The 16,619-nt window shown below is 46.2% G+C and overlaps 2 protein-coding genes across 2 annotated transcripts; one reads left to right on the top strand and one right to left on the bottom strand.

The window, feature by feature from the left end:
• Positions 1-381: 381 nt before the first annotated feature.
• LOC123058613 (protein STRICTOSIDINE SYNTHASE-LIKE 10-like) lies at positions 382-1,582 on the top strand. Its single transcript, XM_044481318.1, has one exon. The coding sequence runs from the start codon at positions 460-462 to the stop codon at positions 1,489-1,491; it is 1,032 nt and encodes a 343-aa protein (XP_044337253.1). The 5' UTR covers positions 382-459; the 3' UTR covers positions 1,492-1,582.
• Positions 1,583-4,994: 3,412 nt separating this feature from the next.
• LOC123062178 (protein PAT1 homolog 1) lies at positions 4,995-11,093 on the bottom strand. The gene is made up of 5 exons (XM_044485560.1): positions 10,811-11,093; positions 10,325-10,482; positions 9,066-9,122; positions 8,453-8,522; positions 4,995-7,825 (listed from the first exon to the last, which is right to left on the bottom strand). Exons 1-5 carry the CDS (start codon positions 10,869-10,871, stop codon positions 5,745-5,747), a joined length of 2,427 nt encoding a protein of 808 aa, XP_044341495.1. The 5' UTR covers positions 10,872-11,093; the 3' UTR covers positions 4,995-5,744.
• Positions 11,094-16,619: the final 5,526 nt, after the last annotated feature.

The following is a 16,619-nucleotide window of genomic DNA, read 5'->3' as shown; positions in this document are numbered from 1 at the left end:
GCCGAACGGAGGCGCTCCACCTCTCTCTCTCTCTCTCTCTCTCTGCGGCGAGCAAGATGATGGGCCTGCACGGCCCGCGCTAAAAATTGCCATAGGTCGGCAGGCCCAACTTGTTCACTCCTGCGTTTTATTAAGTTTGATTGAATCGTGGGCCAAGATTTCTCAAAAAAAAAAAGATTGAATCGTGGGCTGGGTCGTTTCCGCAAAACATGCAGCCGTTGTTTTGGTCCACGATTTTTACGAGAGCAATCTCGTAGTCGACACGTACTCGAAACTCGTAGCCGAGTCGGGGCCCCAGATACCGTCACGTACGAGTATAAAAGGCGAGACGCCCACCCGATTTCCTCCACCAGAACATCGAGGAGAGCAGATAGAAGGAAATCCGTCGGGAGGATTCGAGTGCTTAAGCCAACAACAACCACGTGCGTACGTGAGATCGACCAAGCAAGTTCGCGAAACATGGGCTGCTCCATGAGCCGGTTGGTCAAGGCGACGATCGCGGTCGTCTTGCTCGTCATGATCTTCACGTCCGGCGCAATGGCGGCCACCAGCTTGGACGCCACCCGGATCCAGCAGCTGCCGTTGGCGGACGGACTTCTCCAGGGGCCAGAGAGCGTCGCCTTCGACGCCCAAGGGCACGGCCCATATAGCGGCGTCTCCGACGGCCGCATCCTCAGGTGGGACGGGGACAAGATAGGCTGGACCACTTACGCGTACGGCCCTGGCTACGACGAAGACATGTGCAGGGCTTCGATATTCCGCCCGGCAACTTCCATAGAGAGTCAGTGTGGCCGGCCGCTCGGTTTGCAGTTTCACCACAAGTCCGGGGATCTATACGTGGCCGACGCCTATAGGGGACTCATGCGGGTTGGTCCTCGTGGCGGGGAAGCCACGGTATTGGTCAATGCGGTTGATGATAAACCTCTCCGCTTCACCAACAGGGTTGACGTCGACCAGGTCACCGGTCAAGTCTACTTCACCGATAGCTCTATGAACTATGACAGGACGAATCATGAGCTGGTCACAAGATCTGGGGACTCAACAGGGCGTCTCATGAGGTACGACCCACGTACCGGTGACGTCGCGGTCCTCCAAACACGCCTGGCATATGCAAACGGCGTCGCTATCAGCACCGACCGTACGCATCTAATAGTCGCATCTACCGGGCCGTGCAAACTGCTGAGGCACTGGATCAAAGGGGCCAAGGCGGGGACATCTGAGCCATTTGCCGATCTCCCTGGCTACCCCGATAACGTGAGGCCTGACAGAAGGGGAGGTTACTGGGTGGCATTACATGGCGAAAAGAATGAATTGCCCTCTCGCCCCAATAGCCATATGCTCGCTGTGAGGATCGGAGCTGACGGCGAGATACTCGAAGAGATGAGGGGGCCCAAGCGTGTGAAACCTGCAGAGGTCATGGAAAGAGACAATGGAAAGCTTTACATAGGCTCTATTGACTTGCCCTATGTCGGTGTAGTTACACGCAAGTAGGGAGCTTGAAATATTTCTTGTGTTTTGCAACTAAATGTAATTTCTTTATTATGCACATTGATTGTCGATAAATTATTTTGTATGTCTTAAGTTTCTCAGACCCGCCAATATTTTTTATTTGATTGATTACAATAATCGTGAGTTTCTTTGTTGATTGACGGAAAGGTTATCAATCGTAAGTTACGGCAAACTGTTCATTAATATGATGCATGCTTTGACGATGATTTCTCCTTGTTGGGTGTGTTTGTTTGAACCAGAGAACATTTTATGTGCAGCGATCGTCAGAATAACTAGTAGTGGATTCGTCCGTCCAGACCGTGGGAAGGTGGCCGTATTTGCCGTCGATTGCCATATTGAGCTGTCTCGTATTCCATAATAAGGCAATAATACTCTGATTCAGGGGTGGACACACGTTGAGCTCAGTGGGGGCAAATGCCCCTACTCGATTTTTACTCCCGTAAGGGCTTGTACAATGATTGATAAAATAGTCTTATCTTAAGTTTTGCATATAATTTAAAGATAATAAAAAAAATCTATAATAGATCGTCTCTTAGCCTTATCTTAAATAACTAGCAATTCCTAAAAACGTGGTGAGATATATTGTGCAAAGACATCATCTCTTGTCTTCTCTTAAATAAGAGAAGATAAGCTTTTTCTTATGAGTTCTCTCTCCTCCATCTCATTGATCCTATATGGCACTCCTAAGATAGCATCATTGTACATGCCCTAATACTAAGCCCATGGTATAAGGCCTTGCCCCCACTAAGCCCATACTCTTTGCCCCCACTCATTTATTTTTTCTGGTTATTTTCCAAACAAAAGTCAGCCCATATGGCTTGGTCACGCACGAACTACCAGCGGGCTTTGCAAAACAGCGTACTAGCTTTTCCTTTCGTGAATCGCAACGGAGTCCGGACGCGACGCGCCTCCTCTCTTCCGCCCAGTCGCCCAGACGAGATGCGATGGGCGCCCTCGCCAGATCGCCTTCAAGCTCTGGTAATCATCGTCGATCCGTGTTGTACACGCTGCCGGCCGGTTGGCGTGCCGTTCTTTGATCCTTGCGCCCTTGATTGATCAAGGTAAGCCCTAGACCTAGGTTCACTTCATCTTTACAATCTTCTGTTCTAGTTCTTAAATTGGTGTTCTTTTCCAACTTTCATGTTAGAAAGCAGTGAGTTTTACTTTTTGACGATGCAACCAAGGTGCTTATGTGATTTCATATAGATCGGCTAAAAAAAATACATGGTGGTGTGGTTTATCAAAAGGGAAACTGGGACAAAAACTAAAAGAGGAAAACGAAGAGAAAGTAAGGAAAAACAACTATGTCGATGCCGATCGACAAAAAACACCATTGATGGAATGAAGAGATTTTTTTTCTTTTTTGCAAAATCTACAACTGGCAACACTCACGAATTTGTTGATTTGAACTAACTTTCTAGGAATCCATCTATAAGAAAGAGAATTACATATTTCCTTTGCTTTGTAGAAAATAAAATTTTATGGAAAAAGTCGCCACTTGGACGAAACGGAAGGAGGTAATGCGCTCAAGATTATTTTCATTAGATTTTAACATGTTTTCTCTTTAAAAATTGCATGCTATAATTTGTGTTCAAGACTAAAAAGCGGCATATTGATATTTTTCAATTTACTGGGTCTTCAGTGATTAGTTTAATTTTACATTGGCAATGAACTTATCATAATTATGTGTGATGAAATTATATTATATAGAAATATATGATGTTTTTTATTAGGTGCTATAAGTATGCTTGTGTAGTTGTGTCGCTAGTTTTTATAAATGATTTAGCCATTATTTTTATTAGGCACTATAAGTATGCTTGTGTAGTTGTGTCGCTAGTTTTTATAAATGATTTAGCCATTATTTTTATTAGGCGCCATATGTATGCTTGTGTAGTTGTGTCGCTAGTTTTTATAAATGATTTAGCCATTATTTTTATTAGGCGCTATATGTATGCTTGTGTAGTTGTGTCGCTAGTTTTTATAAATGATTTAGCCATTAGTTCTCACACATACCTCCGCGAAAAAAAAGTCATATGCATCTTTGCCCCCTCTCAGTTTTCATCCTGGCTCCGCCCCTGCTCGCCAGCCCCTGCTCTGATTGGGAGGGAAATAAAAAGATCGATTGGTTTGGAGGCACAGACTGAAACCAGGATCAATCGATTTGGACTAAACAACAGCTCAATTCGTTTTAGCTAGGGCACGTCTAGATATGTTTTAGATCCATGCCGACGCTGACGAACTTGTCGGCGAGCTCCACTTCCTTGTTCTTGTTGACGCCAAACTTGTTGATGTGGTCTGGAGATGGCCCTCATGAGGGTCACCTCCGGCCCATCCATGACAATGTACTTGACCAGGCCCTTCACGTACCCACCGCCGGCGCCTCCCAACGACGACGCTGAGGCCTTGGCCGCAGCAGACAGCAGCACGAACGTCACCTCGGTCGCCAGCCTCCATGGTGGCCGTCGCGCAGGTGTACAATCTTGGCAGCGGGGTACAGGGCCCTCTACGGTTTCATCATGGTCTCCAACTCATCGAAGGTGAGCAGCCCGTCTCCGTTGAGATCAACCTAGTACGAATCATGGCGCGGCACTCGCCGACATCCCGTCTGGCGCCCACCTCAGGCTCGCCGGCGTGATGGTGCGATGAGAAGCCCGTGTGCACGGCGCACTTGGCGGTGCCACTGAACTCACCGAAGCGCCGTACTACATTACAGTCAAAAGAAGTTCACTGGGCCAAAACTGAAGTTCAATTTTAAATGGCACGGCGGTTTCAAATAAACCCATCGTTCTCGCCTCCCATATATTCCGTCAAAGAAGGTCACTCATTTTATTTTTCCTGGTCCGAAATTTAACTCGCTATTTGACTTAGTTTGCTCGCCCATACCAATTCCCAGCTATAAATACCAACACAGCAGAACTCCATGTCAACCAGCAGGAAACCAGCTACGATCCCAGCCGAGTGAATGAGCATGGCCGCATCAGGCGAGTTCAGCCGTGTGTTCGCGGCGTTCGTAGGACGGCGACGGCAAGATCTCCACGGCCGAGTTGTGGCTCTGCATGTAGGCGGCACTGGGCGGCGACATGTCAGCCGAGGAGGTGCAGGCCCTGATGGCCTCCGCAGATAGCGACGGGCTGCTGGACGAGGAGGAGTTCCTGAGGCTGGTGCGGGAGGCTGAGGCCGGCCACGAGGAAGAGGAAAACAGGTGCAGGGAGGCGTTCAGGATGTACGAGATGTAAGGGAGGGGCTGCATCACCCCGCTCAGCCAAGCTGATGACGAGCAGGCTAGGCTATGATCCGCCGGTTCGACCTCAACACGACGGGGTGCTCACTTTCAACGAGTTCAAGACCATGATGATGATGATTATGCCCACACATACAAAAACTCAACTTCTATGCAAGACATTCGGTTTTCTATAATGAAAAATCGGACAGGGTGGCCTCTCTTTTGCTCCAAAAAAGGAACTTTGTATACTTTCTCTGGTTGATTGTGATTCTATAATTTCTATCTTTGATTCATCAACAGATACAATTGTATTGTTCTATAGCCAACTAGACTGGCCCCACATCCCTTGACAAAAACAAAGTGCCAAACTAAAAAAGATGAACAAATGACAATGCTTCCATTTCCAGTGCTCCACTATTAATATCAGTGGATACCTGGGAGGGACATGACACATCTATAAAATGTTGCAACGAAGAAAAACATCTTTCCAGCAGTAGCATATAAATTGCACTTACCCATCATTATTCCAACATACCTGGTCCTAAATAAAACAGATGGACCAGACTCCACACTTGACTCCTTGGCACCTTCCATGCTCCAGTAAAAAGAACAGACAGGAAAGCTCTAGCAGTCGAACCTGTACACTACGGTCTTCTGCACCACGGGCGCATAAACGTTAAAAACTAGATTGCCCCGACGAGCGAGCTGACCGGTTCATCCACTGCACAGAGTTACAGCAATATAAGTACATGTTCTCCATGGTCTATCTGTGATCATCAGGAGGGTGTGCTATAGTAAATGACCCACATAAAAGGGGGGATCCATCTCTTTTTGTTGGTCTATGAGATTAATCTGAAACCTACACTTAAGTCACAGACTGAAATAAGGCTACTTTCCTGAGCCCATGGAACTTCTCCCAGCTCAAAACCTTATCAAGGGGGTGATCATGCATGTCTTCGGATATATAAGGATCACCATTCCGAAGACAATTGTGCAGAGGCCTTGAGCTATATTAACCAGGAACCGATTCAGAAGAGATGTGTCCACCGCTAGCACCAGGGGGATTAAAACTGCTGGCAGGCGTGGTTCTCTGAGCGAAATCAAGCAGCATCTGCCGTTGCTGCTCGTTTGTGTGAGGGAGGCTTGCACGTAGCAACTCTACTGGCATCTCCCTGCTGGGTGCTTGAGAGGCTTCAGATCCAATCACAGAGCCTGATGCCTGCATCACAAACATCTGCAGAATACTTTCATACTTACTGAGGCAGTATTTTGTCAGAAGCCCAAAGAAAGCATCAAACGATGCCTGCCAGAGAGCTCGGTTTGACGGGGTATAGCTGGATACGGCACGCTGATCAGTCAGCAACTCAGTTGCTCGGTCCAGTACTGACTTGATAATAAGAGAAGCCCCGTCACCAGCAGAGCTACCAAGAGGACGGAGAGGTGGTTGTTCAGATGAACAGACGACTGCAGCAAGGCAAGCACTAAGAGCACCAAGCTCCATATGGTGAGCACAAGTCGAAACAGTCTTTGCCAGAGCAACTGTTGTCTCTGCTGCACTTGAATCTGATGGTAAACCCCCAAACAAGAACCTCAGGTGTCGGAAAATAGCCATGCACACAATCCTGGTCAACTCGCTTCCAGGGACAATAAGCCGGATATAACGAGCCAGAAGCTTACGTCCTTTGGGAAGAGAAACAATGCGAAGAAAGACAATATCATCCTTAGGGGCTAAACCAGATGAATTGGCAGATTTGCTGGGCCCAAGAGGGTCAGCAAGCTGAAGTGATGCGGCTAGACCTTCAAGGAGAACTTGTCGCCTTCGCCTCAGCTGAAAGCTATTCTCCTGTGCCTGGCTAGACTGCAGGAGCCTGTCAATATCATCCACCTCAAGAAGAAGACCAATGGCATCTTCAACAGTGACCCTGGCTGCTAGCATAGGTTCTTTCTCCAGGGACCTCACCGAAGACTTCTGATCATGAGGACCCTCACCTGACAAAGGATTGTCAACTTCAAGAAGAGACCGGGGCCTGCGAATGGAAGAGAAAGAAACTCTCCCAAGAGCATCGACCTGAAGATATGCATGCTGGTCACTACTTGATCTAGACTTGGAGGGCAAGTCTTTAACTGATGTTGGGGAGAAATTGGTCTTTTGCTTAGAACTGGAACCCTTTTTCGCCATGCAAGCTTGATGATAATAATCAACAACATAAGGATCACTGCTGTGACTTGCCGAGTGCTGCATTCTTAGAATAGACTCGATCTCTTCAGATGACATGTACTTGGATCTAAACTTCAGTCCACCACTCTCACCGTTCTGACTACCAGTAGTATCAGATGGTGGTTGAGAAAAACGTAAACTGTGTTTTCCCCTTCCTGATCTTGATCTCTTGTCTCTTGATGAAGGAAGACTGGTAGCAGATTCAAACCTGCCTGGTATCTCTGGGGGGTGATGATGGTAGAATAGGTGGGGTGGTAAATTTAGGTAATTCTGATGGTGGGATGGTTGGAGCTGTGCCAATCTCTGCTGTTGCTGAGAGAATAGCAGTGATGACATTGGGCTATTCGGAAGCGATATTTGTTTCTGTAATAAGTTTGGCAGTAGATTAAGGTGCTCCCCAGTGAACAGGTTGGCTTGGTTTGACCAGTCATTTTGCATTGGATTGCCTACATGCATATTAGGACCACCAAAGGGCATGCTTCCCCCATATGGTAGTCCATGAGGTAACCCAACCATATGATACGGGGAACCTGGCAGTGGCATGCTCGGAGAACCCATCTGTATCCCAGCTCCAAATGATGGAATGCTCCCATGACGTGTAAGACCTTGAGCAGGATGTGGTGATCTACCACCTGGTGGCGGAAACGAGGTAAACGGAGGAGACTTTGGTCCTGTGATAGGTTCACTGGAACGGTGCTGCAGTGGCTGCTGAGGATAGGAAGATGTTCGACTTAGCGGTTTGCTGTCCCCTTGCTGCACCAAAGAATGTGACTGTGATGACCACCATCTTTTACCTTCCTGGAATTCCTCATTTTCTAATATATCTTGATAATTGGGAAACTCTACATCCTCAGTCCAATCAACAGTTAAAGAACCTGAAGAATAAAAATCATTCCATAGATCAGTAACACATTGAATCTTGGGGCATAAAATTGACTTCTACTATACACATAATTCAACATAAGACAATTTTTTTATCCTGACAGAACAATATATAAGAACCTAAATTCGAGGCCACAAGGGATTGAAATTTGCTTAAAATAGTTGCTTTCCAACCAATAAATACAGACACCTCGCCACTCTTCCTGATAATACTGGTGACATTAAATTTCGAAAATATGTGCAACAATGCAATAAAATCATATCGTACTGGAGCACATGCTGAGCTTTCAACAAGCCACATGCAAAAACTACAATATATTAATATAAACATTTCTGAAAAAAACATAAATGTTTTTATCTACTGACATAGATAACATGATGTATAGCATGTCATAATTCCATACATAATATACAAGGTTAACAGTGAGAGGCAAAACAGTTGAAGCGACAAAAATAAATATGGTGCAGAAGAACATGCTGTGAAGACTGACTTGAAGATTCTTAAACAACCAAAGTTTGAGCATCATGTTTCATAGAGAGCAATAGCGAATATCACAAATAAGCTTCACACTATTAAACATCAGTGTTAATTTGTCGTAAAAGTAGCAATGTCAACTTACTTCCTCTTGAAATGGATCGTCTGTCACCGATAACACCAGGATTCCGTGTTCCACTAACGGTTCGGTTCAACTGAAATAAAATATGTAAATTTCTGAGTGCAAGCTAAGAAACAGTAATAGTAAACAAGCAGCTACTATGAACACATGCATCATATATAAGTATTAAGTCAAACAAAGACGAAGGTGAAGGCACAACAGACATAATCCTAAGGTGCATAGCCATTGACCAAAATATTACTCCAAAGCGAGTTCAATCCCCATGAACTCAGTGTCTACATCTTTTATGTCCAATAGGGCCTTTCATGGGTAAAAACGTAGAATAGGTAAATGTGTTCAGAATCAATAATCTATCTGCGTTCACTAAGTTCAGATAATCAAATTATCAAGGATATAATAAGAAAAGAATGGATTGTCAAACAATAAGAGTAACCGCTTAGCAAAATATGATAAAGCATAATGTGGCTTCAGAAAGTTGCTAATTCAAGAAGAATCTGCTGAAGAATACTGTGTATCCCAAAAACATATGTGATAGGTGCATGTGGGAAAGGTCATATCCAACTCCTATCAATTTTTAAAGCTGAAACACTGGAGCAATAAGTTAAGAGTAGCAAACCTTAGCAAAAGTACTCGCAAGATCATCGACGTCCGACAAGTTACTTAGATTGTCAATCTGTGGAAATAGGAGCTTGAGTCAGAATAACAGCATGCACTAGAGAATTTAAATAAATTAGAAATCACAAGAAAAGATAATAAAAAACAGGAAGCATTTTGAAAATGGTATGCACAGGGTGTCAGGTTAGCTAAAAGCATACACATGTCCCTGATTCCCCATACAAACTTTGTTTCTGAAAATACTGAACAGGGATTGACGGCTAATTACTTTACATGAACAATTTGCCCATTACAATCAACTCGAGGTATAAGTTTACACATGCGCTCTAGCTAATCATGATCACGCAGTACAACTGAGCCACACAGTCAGTGAGTCACTAAAAATTGATCATGTTAAGCAGCATAAGCTTAAACTCGCTATGCCCAGAAATACATGACATGAATCTTAACGGCCAAACTTAATCCATAGGAGACTTAAACTAGATATTAGCATTGCAAGATCAACGACGCAATGTTGACTGCTAAAGCAACTAGAGCAGTTCAAAAATGGCATGCCTACCAACAGACCAATCAGCTCTATTATTCTGCAACATAGTAGATTCAATGGTTATTTTCACACAGCAGTATTGAAAATGTTGATCCCAAAGTTGCAGAAATAATTATGTTTGAACCCAACAAATGAATTCTGGGGTCAAACAACACAGGTGGAAGTATGCTAGGATCCAAATTGCACCAAAAATCCTACTCATAATTTCCTCAAAAAAAAATCCTACCCATAATCAACAATCAGATAAATACATAGGCTAGGCTACTCATATAATCAACAATCAGTGTTCTAGGGGTGTAAAGTCTTGACCAGTTAGTAACAGGGTGGGTGCAAGAAAACTTCTGCTTACTACATCCGAGGCAAGAAATTCCACCCTCTAAAGGAACTTTTGTGCTCTGAAAATAAGTGCTAAAATCGTTCACTAGACGGCACATTAAGATAGCTCAAAAGTTCCCACCGGTCACCAAAGGACTTTGTGTTCCAACACTAGTGAATTGATCCTCATTTCCACCAGATACACCCCATAGGCCCGCAAGGATTTATTCGTGATTCCTCCAGCACTAACTCTCCACTACTAACATCCAAGTTGCAAAATCCGCACGCCATCAAATAGGATCAAGCACGCATGAGAACCAAAACACAACACAAACAAGGCCAGCAGTCCATAACAAATATGGTCAGGGTGTGGACTAGGAAGGTTCCGGAGTCAGCACCTCTTCTCCAACCGAAGAGAGCCGGTACAAGCCACCATCCTCTGGCCCGCTGAATCCACCGCCATTGCCATGGCCACCATCAGCCTCCAAGCAACCTAGCTCGAGCCCGTCGCGCGGCTCCTTCCCGAAGAAGGCGTACTGCCCGGCGTCAAAACTATCTGCAGCAAGGAAGAACAGATCAAATTAACATCTTTACCCAGATTACAAGCTAGAACTAACTACGAAGAACAGAGGCAAGAACAGCATGGGAAGACCAATCAAGCGAACAAACTAAAAACATGTCTTCAGCTCGCCGGGTAATTCTCCGCTGGGAGAAGCAAGATTCGCACCAGAAGCGCAACGAAGGCGCCAGGCTCGAGCACCAAATCTACCAGGGCAGCACCAGCAACCCAACAACACCAACCAAACCGGCGAGCAGATCAAACGCTCCCAGGAAACCCAGCAAAAGCGCACCAAATTCGTTCACCACCCCGGCGCAAGCCTCACCTGCAGTGGAGGAGGAGGAGGCGCCGGCGCCGCCGGCGCCGTCGGCCTCAGCGCCCGGCATCTCCGCAGAAACCTAGCAGCAGGAACAGTAGCAGCCTGCGGCGCGCATCTAGCTACGGCGAGGGCGAGCGAGTTGGCGCGATTCTCTTCGGCTTTTGGATCTGAGAGCTGAGGGAAGGGATAGCTCGGCTCGGCGGCCTCGGGTGCTGCTGCTGCCTCCTACTTCTCCCTCCTCTTTCTCTCTCTCTCCCCCTCCCTCTTTCTCTCTCCTATCTATAAATAAATAAGTAAAGGGGAATATATTTTGGGATAAGGAGGGTAGCAATTGATTGCTCCCAAAGAAATAGGGCGTGCAAATTAAAAGCAGCCCGAAAATAAACACCGCCTTTTCCCTCTTGGTTGGGCGGGATTAGGGTTTCACGCTTTTGTTGCATTAATTAATTAATTAATTATTGCCTTCAAAAAATAATTAATTAATTAATTATTACAATAAAAAAATTGGTGTTGCCTTGCAAGGCACACAACAGTGGATCAAGCAGGGGAAGTGAGATCAGAAACGGTAGATGATGGGAGGTGCTAAAGAAGTGTAGATAAGAGAGGGAGATGGGAGACTTTTGGCGTGGCTTGATTGTTACTCCATCCATATTTAACTTTTCTTTATGCGTTTTCTTTTTTTTCACTTTGTCTCTGCCTCTTTTCTTCTTATTATTATTATTATGTGGTTTCCTGTTTTTGGAAGGGACTTTGAAATCATTGGGTTTTTTGAGGGTGTCACTGCTAAACTGTGTCATTTACTATATGGTTTTCTCTCTCTTCTATGATTCATATACTTGTCTTCGGTAATGATGGTCTTGGGGGATGGATTTAGCACTCTGTTAGCAGTTGGTTGGTGGTGATGGGAAGTGGAGGTACTGTATTCGAGGGGAGGGATCAAGCATCAAGCATCCTATGTTACTGTTACTAATAGAAAAAAAAATATGAGATGTGGTGTGCTGCTTTGTTTACACCAAAATGTTACCTCCTCCGTTTTAAAGTGAGAATGATACTCAACGATGCTTATTTTCCCGAGATTTTTTGGTTTAGCTGATGCGACTCCTGCCTAGCCTTTCGAAAACAAATGTAGCTTATTTATTCTTCCCCGAGCGTGCTTGATTTTGGGGATGACCTTCTTACCAATAAGAGAAATTTTACTATACTCGTATGCTCGTGTGTTGCTAGTGCCGTAGATGGCACCCAATTCCCATGCGCGTGTGTAGCTTGCTTCTAAAAACGGACTAGAAACCTCATTTTTCAAGGTAGAGCCATAAATGCTACGGTACCATGGCATGATGTGGCCGTGTAATAGACTATAGGTACAGTTGCAACTTGTAACCGATTCGATCGCTCCATGCTCTCTTTTTTTCACATAGTATAGACGCAAACGCTCGTATACACGCGCATGCACTCATCTCTATGAATGCACATACATACACTCTACCCCTATGAGCATTTTCGAAAGACATCTGTCTGCATGACCAAATGCCATACTACCATTTCCTTTGTCCCTTGTCGAGACACATGTTCCTTTTTCTGACCCTGAAATGCCATCTAGAATCCCCGCAAAAAAGAAATACCATCTAGAGGAAGACGTGAGATGAAATTTTAAAAGGAGAGTCGGTACCAAACATGGCCCTACAAAAGGAGCACGTACCCCATCACCAAGTAATAATAATAATAAACTTTTAAAAGGGGGAAAGTGGGTAGGGATATGTGGATGGATGATAGGAGTATTCGCGCACGTAAGATGCTTTATTTCTTTTTTCAGTGATGCGGCGGCCAACAGGAGTCCTTTTCTCTGGGCTCTTTCCTTCTTTTTAAAAAATTTTCAGCTGTCACGAGAGAGATAGAGTGTGTGAATTATTGGGCGCCGGAATATTCCGTGCCACCCAAACGGTTGGAAGAATATGTTCCGAGGAGCCTGGCAGGCAGGCAGCTGGTTAATCAATCACCAAATGCTCGAGATGAGCAGATGGCACACCTGAGCTGAGCTGAGCTGAGCTGAGATGAGGTCGGGCTGTACTTTTTCGCATGAATATGTTGGAGTTGCCCTAGGTGTGATTCGAGCTCGGCCAATTTTGTGAGCTGTTTCCAAACGCTGCATTCCCCAGGCCATGTAAATTTAACGGTAAGAGCCAAGAGGCTGGCATGGATTATTTAGAGCAACTCCAACGGGGCGATCCAAACGGACGGCGCTTTTGTCCGTTTTTTGTTCGTTTGGGTCGGCCCGGCGGACACAAACGTCCAGTGTTTTGTTTGGGCTAGCGTGAGCGCCCAACGCTGGCCCGATCTATTTCGTCGGCGCGTCAAAGAAAATATTGCGAGCAGTTTAAATATAAATATATGCATTTAACTAAACATAAAAGCCGGCCACGAAGGAGATACAGCCCCCGCATCACTCCTCCGGGGCGACTCGGGCGGCGACACAAACCAGCCCGCCGCCACCTCCCTTTCCCGATCCCTTCCCCTCGCCGTTACCTGAGTAAGAAGGCGAGAAATCTCGCAGCGCTTGCGAGGATGGTGACGGCGGGGCGTCTTGTCGGATCTGGCTCGCGGGAGGCCGGGATGCAGCGGTTGGTGGCGGATCTGGCCCGCGGTGCCCAGTTGCGGCGCTCGGCGGCGGATCTGGCATGCGGTTGGCTTCGACGTGAGGTGGCTCGGGCGAGCGGGCAGTCAAGCCGGTATCCCGGTGACGGTTGTGTAGGCCACGTCCCACTCCGCTCTTGCCCTCACTTCTCCCCATCGCGACACCCGGTCCCGGAGCCCGGCAACACGCGGCTGCGGCGCGCATCCAGTGTTGGGTTTCGTAGTAATTTCAAAAAAATTCCTACGCACACGCAAGATCATGGTGATGCATAGCAACGAGAGGGAAGAGTATGATCTACGTACCCTTGTAGATTGACAACGGAAGCGTTTGGTTGATGTAGTCGTACGTCTCCACGGCCCGACCGATCAAGCACCGAAACTACGGCACCTCCGAGTTCTAGCACACGTTCAGCTCGATGACGATCCCCGGACTCCGATCCAGCAAAGTGTCGGGGAAGAGTTCCGTCAGCACGACGGCGTGGTGACGATCTTGATGTACTACCGTCGCAGGACTTCGCCTAAGCACCGCTACAATATTATCGAGGACTATGATGGAAGGGGGCACCGCACACGGCTAAGAATATGATCACGTGGATCAACTTGTGTCTCTAGGGGTGCCCCGTGCCTCCGTATATAAAGGCTCAAAGGGGGGGCTGGCCGGCCAAGAGGTGGCGCTCCAGGAGGAGTCCTACTCCTTCCGGGAGTAGGACTCCCCCCTTTCCTAGTTGGAATAGGATTCGCGGAGGGGGGAAAGAGGAGAGAGAGGACGAAGGGGGCCGGCCCCCTCTCTTTGTCCTATCCGGACCAAAGGGGGGGAGGGGCGCGCGGCCCATCTCTAGCCACCTCTCCTCTCTTCCACTAAGGCCCACTAAGGCCCATATACCTCCCGGGGGGTTCCGGTAACCTCCCGGTACTCCGGTAAAATCCCGATTTCACCCGGAACACTTCCGATATCCAAACATAGGCTTCCAATATATCAATCTTTATGTCTCGACCATTTCGAGACTCCTCGTCATGTCCGTGATCACATCCGGGACTCCGAACAACCTTCGGTACATCAAAATGTATAAACTCATAATATAACTGTCATCGTAACCTTAAGCGTGCGGACCCTACGGGTTCGAGAACAATGTAGACATGACCGAGACACGTCTCTGGTCAATAACCAATAGCGGAACCTGGATGCTCATATTGGCTCCTACATATTCTACGAAGATCTTTTATCGGTCAGACCGCATAACAACATACGTTGTTCCCTTTGTCATCGGTATGTTACTTGCCCGAGATTCGATCGTCGGTATCCCATACCTAGTTCAATCTCGTTACCGGCAAGTCTCTTTACTCGTTCCGTAATACATCATCCCGCAACTAACTCATTAGTTGCAATGCTTGCAAGGCTTAAGTGATGTGCATTACCGAGAGGGCCCAGAGATACCTCTCCGACAATCGGAGTGACAAATCCTAATCTCGAAATACGCCAACCCAACATGTACCTTTGGAGACACCTGTAGAGCTCCTTTATAATCACCCAGTTACGTTGTGACGTTTGGTAGCACATAAAGTGTTCCTCCGGCAAACGGGAGTTGCATAATCTCATAGTCATAGGAACATGTATAAGTCATGAAGAAAGCAATAGCAACATACTAAACGATCGGGTGCTAAGCTAATGGAATGGGTCATGTCAATCAGATCATTCACCTAATGATGCGATCCCGTTAATCAAATAACAACTCTTTGTCCATGGTTAGGAAACATAACCATCTTTGGTTAACGAGCTAGTCAAGTAGAGGCATACTAGTGACACTCTGTTTGTCTATGTATTCACACATGTATTATGTTTCCGGTTAATACAATTCAAGCATGAATAATAAACATTTATCATGATATAAGGAAATAAATAAATAACCATCACGTGAAATATGCCCTAGAGGCAATAATAAAGTTATTATTTATTTCCTTATATCATGATAAATGTTTATTATTCATGCTAGAATTGTATTAACCGGAAACATAATACATGTGTGAATACATAGACAAACAGAGTGTCACTACTATGCCTCTACTTGACTAGCTCGTTAATCAAAGATGGTTATGTTTCCTAACCATAAACAAGGAGTTGTTATTTGATTAACGGGATCACATCATTAAGTGAATGATCTGATTGACATGACCCATTCCATTAGCTTAGCACCCGATCGTTTAGTATGTTGCTATTGCTTTCTTCATGACTTATACATGTTCCTATAACTATGAGATTATGCAACTCCCGTTTATCGGAGGAACACTTTGGGTGCTACCAAACGTCACAACGTAACTGGGTGATTATAAAGGAGCTCTACAGGTGTCTCCAAAGGTACATGTTGGGTTGGCGTATTTCGAGATTAGGATTTGTCACTCCGATTGTCGGAGAGGTATCTCTGGGCCCTCTCGGTAATGCACATCACTTAAGCCTTGCAAGCATTGCAACTAATGAGTTAGTTGCGGGATGATGTATTACGGAACGAGTAAAGAGACTTGCCGGTAACGAGATTGAACTAGGTATGGGATACCGACGATCGAATCTCGGGCAAGTAACCTACCAACGACAAAGGGAACAACGTATGTTGTTATGCGGTCTGACTGATAAAAGATCTTCGTAGAATATGTAGGAGCCAATATGAGCATCCAGGTTCAGCTATTGGTTATTGACCAGAGATGTGTCTCGGTCATGTCTACATTGTTCTCGAACCCGTAGGGTCCGCACGCTTAAGGTTACGATGACAGTTATATTATGAGTTTATGCATTTTGATGTACCGAAGGTTGTTCGGAGTCCCGGATGTGATCACGGACATGACGAGAAGTCTCGAAATGGCCCAGACATAAAGATTGATATATTGGAATCCTATGTTTGGATATCAGAAGTGTTCCGGGTGAAATCGGGATTTTACCGGAGTACCGGGAGGTTACCGGAACCCCCCGGGAGGTATATGGGCCTTAGTGGGCCTTAGTGGAAGAGAGGAGAGGTGGCCAGAGATGGGCCGCGTGCCCCTCCCCCCTTTGGTCCGAATAGGACAAGGAGAGAGGGCCGACCCCCCTTCCTCCTCTCTCTCCTCTTTTCCCCCCTCCGCGAATCCTATTCCAACTAGGAAAGGGGGGAGTCCTACTCCCGGAAGGAGTAGGACTCCTCCTGGCGCGCCACCTCTTGGC

This window comes from Triticum aestivum, chromosome 3A (assembly GCF_018294505.1).
Source record: "Triticum aestivum cultivar Chinese Spring chromosome 3A, IWGSC CS RefSeq v2.1, whole genome shotgun sequence".
Taxonomy (NCBI): Eukaryota; Viridiplantae; Streptophyta; class Magnoliopsida; order Poales; family Poaceae; genus Triticum; species Triticum aestivum.
This window is presented reverse-complemented; position numbering and strand designations above follow the sequence as displayed.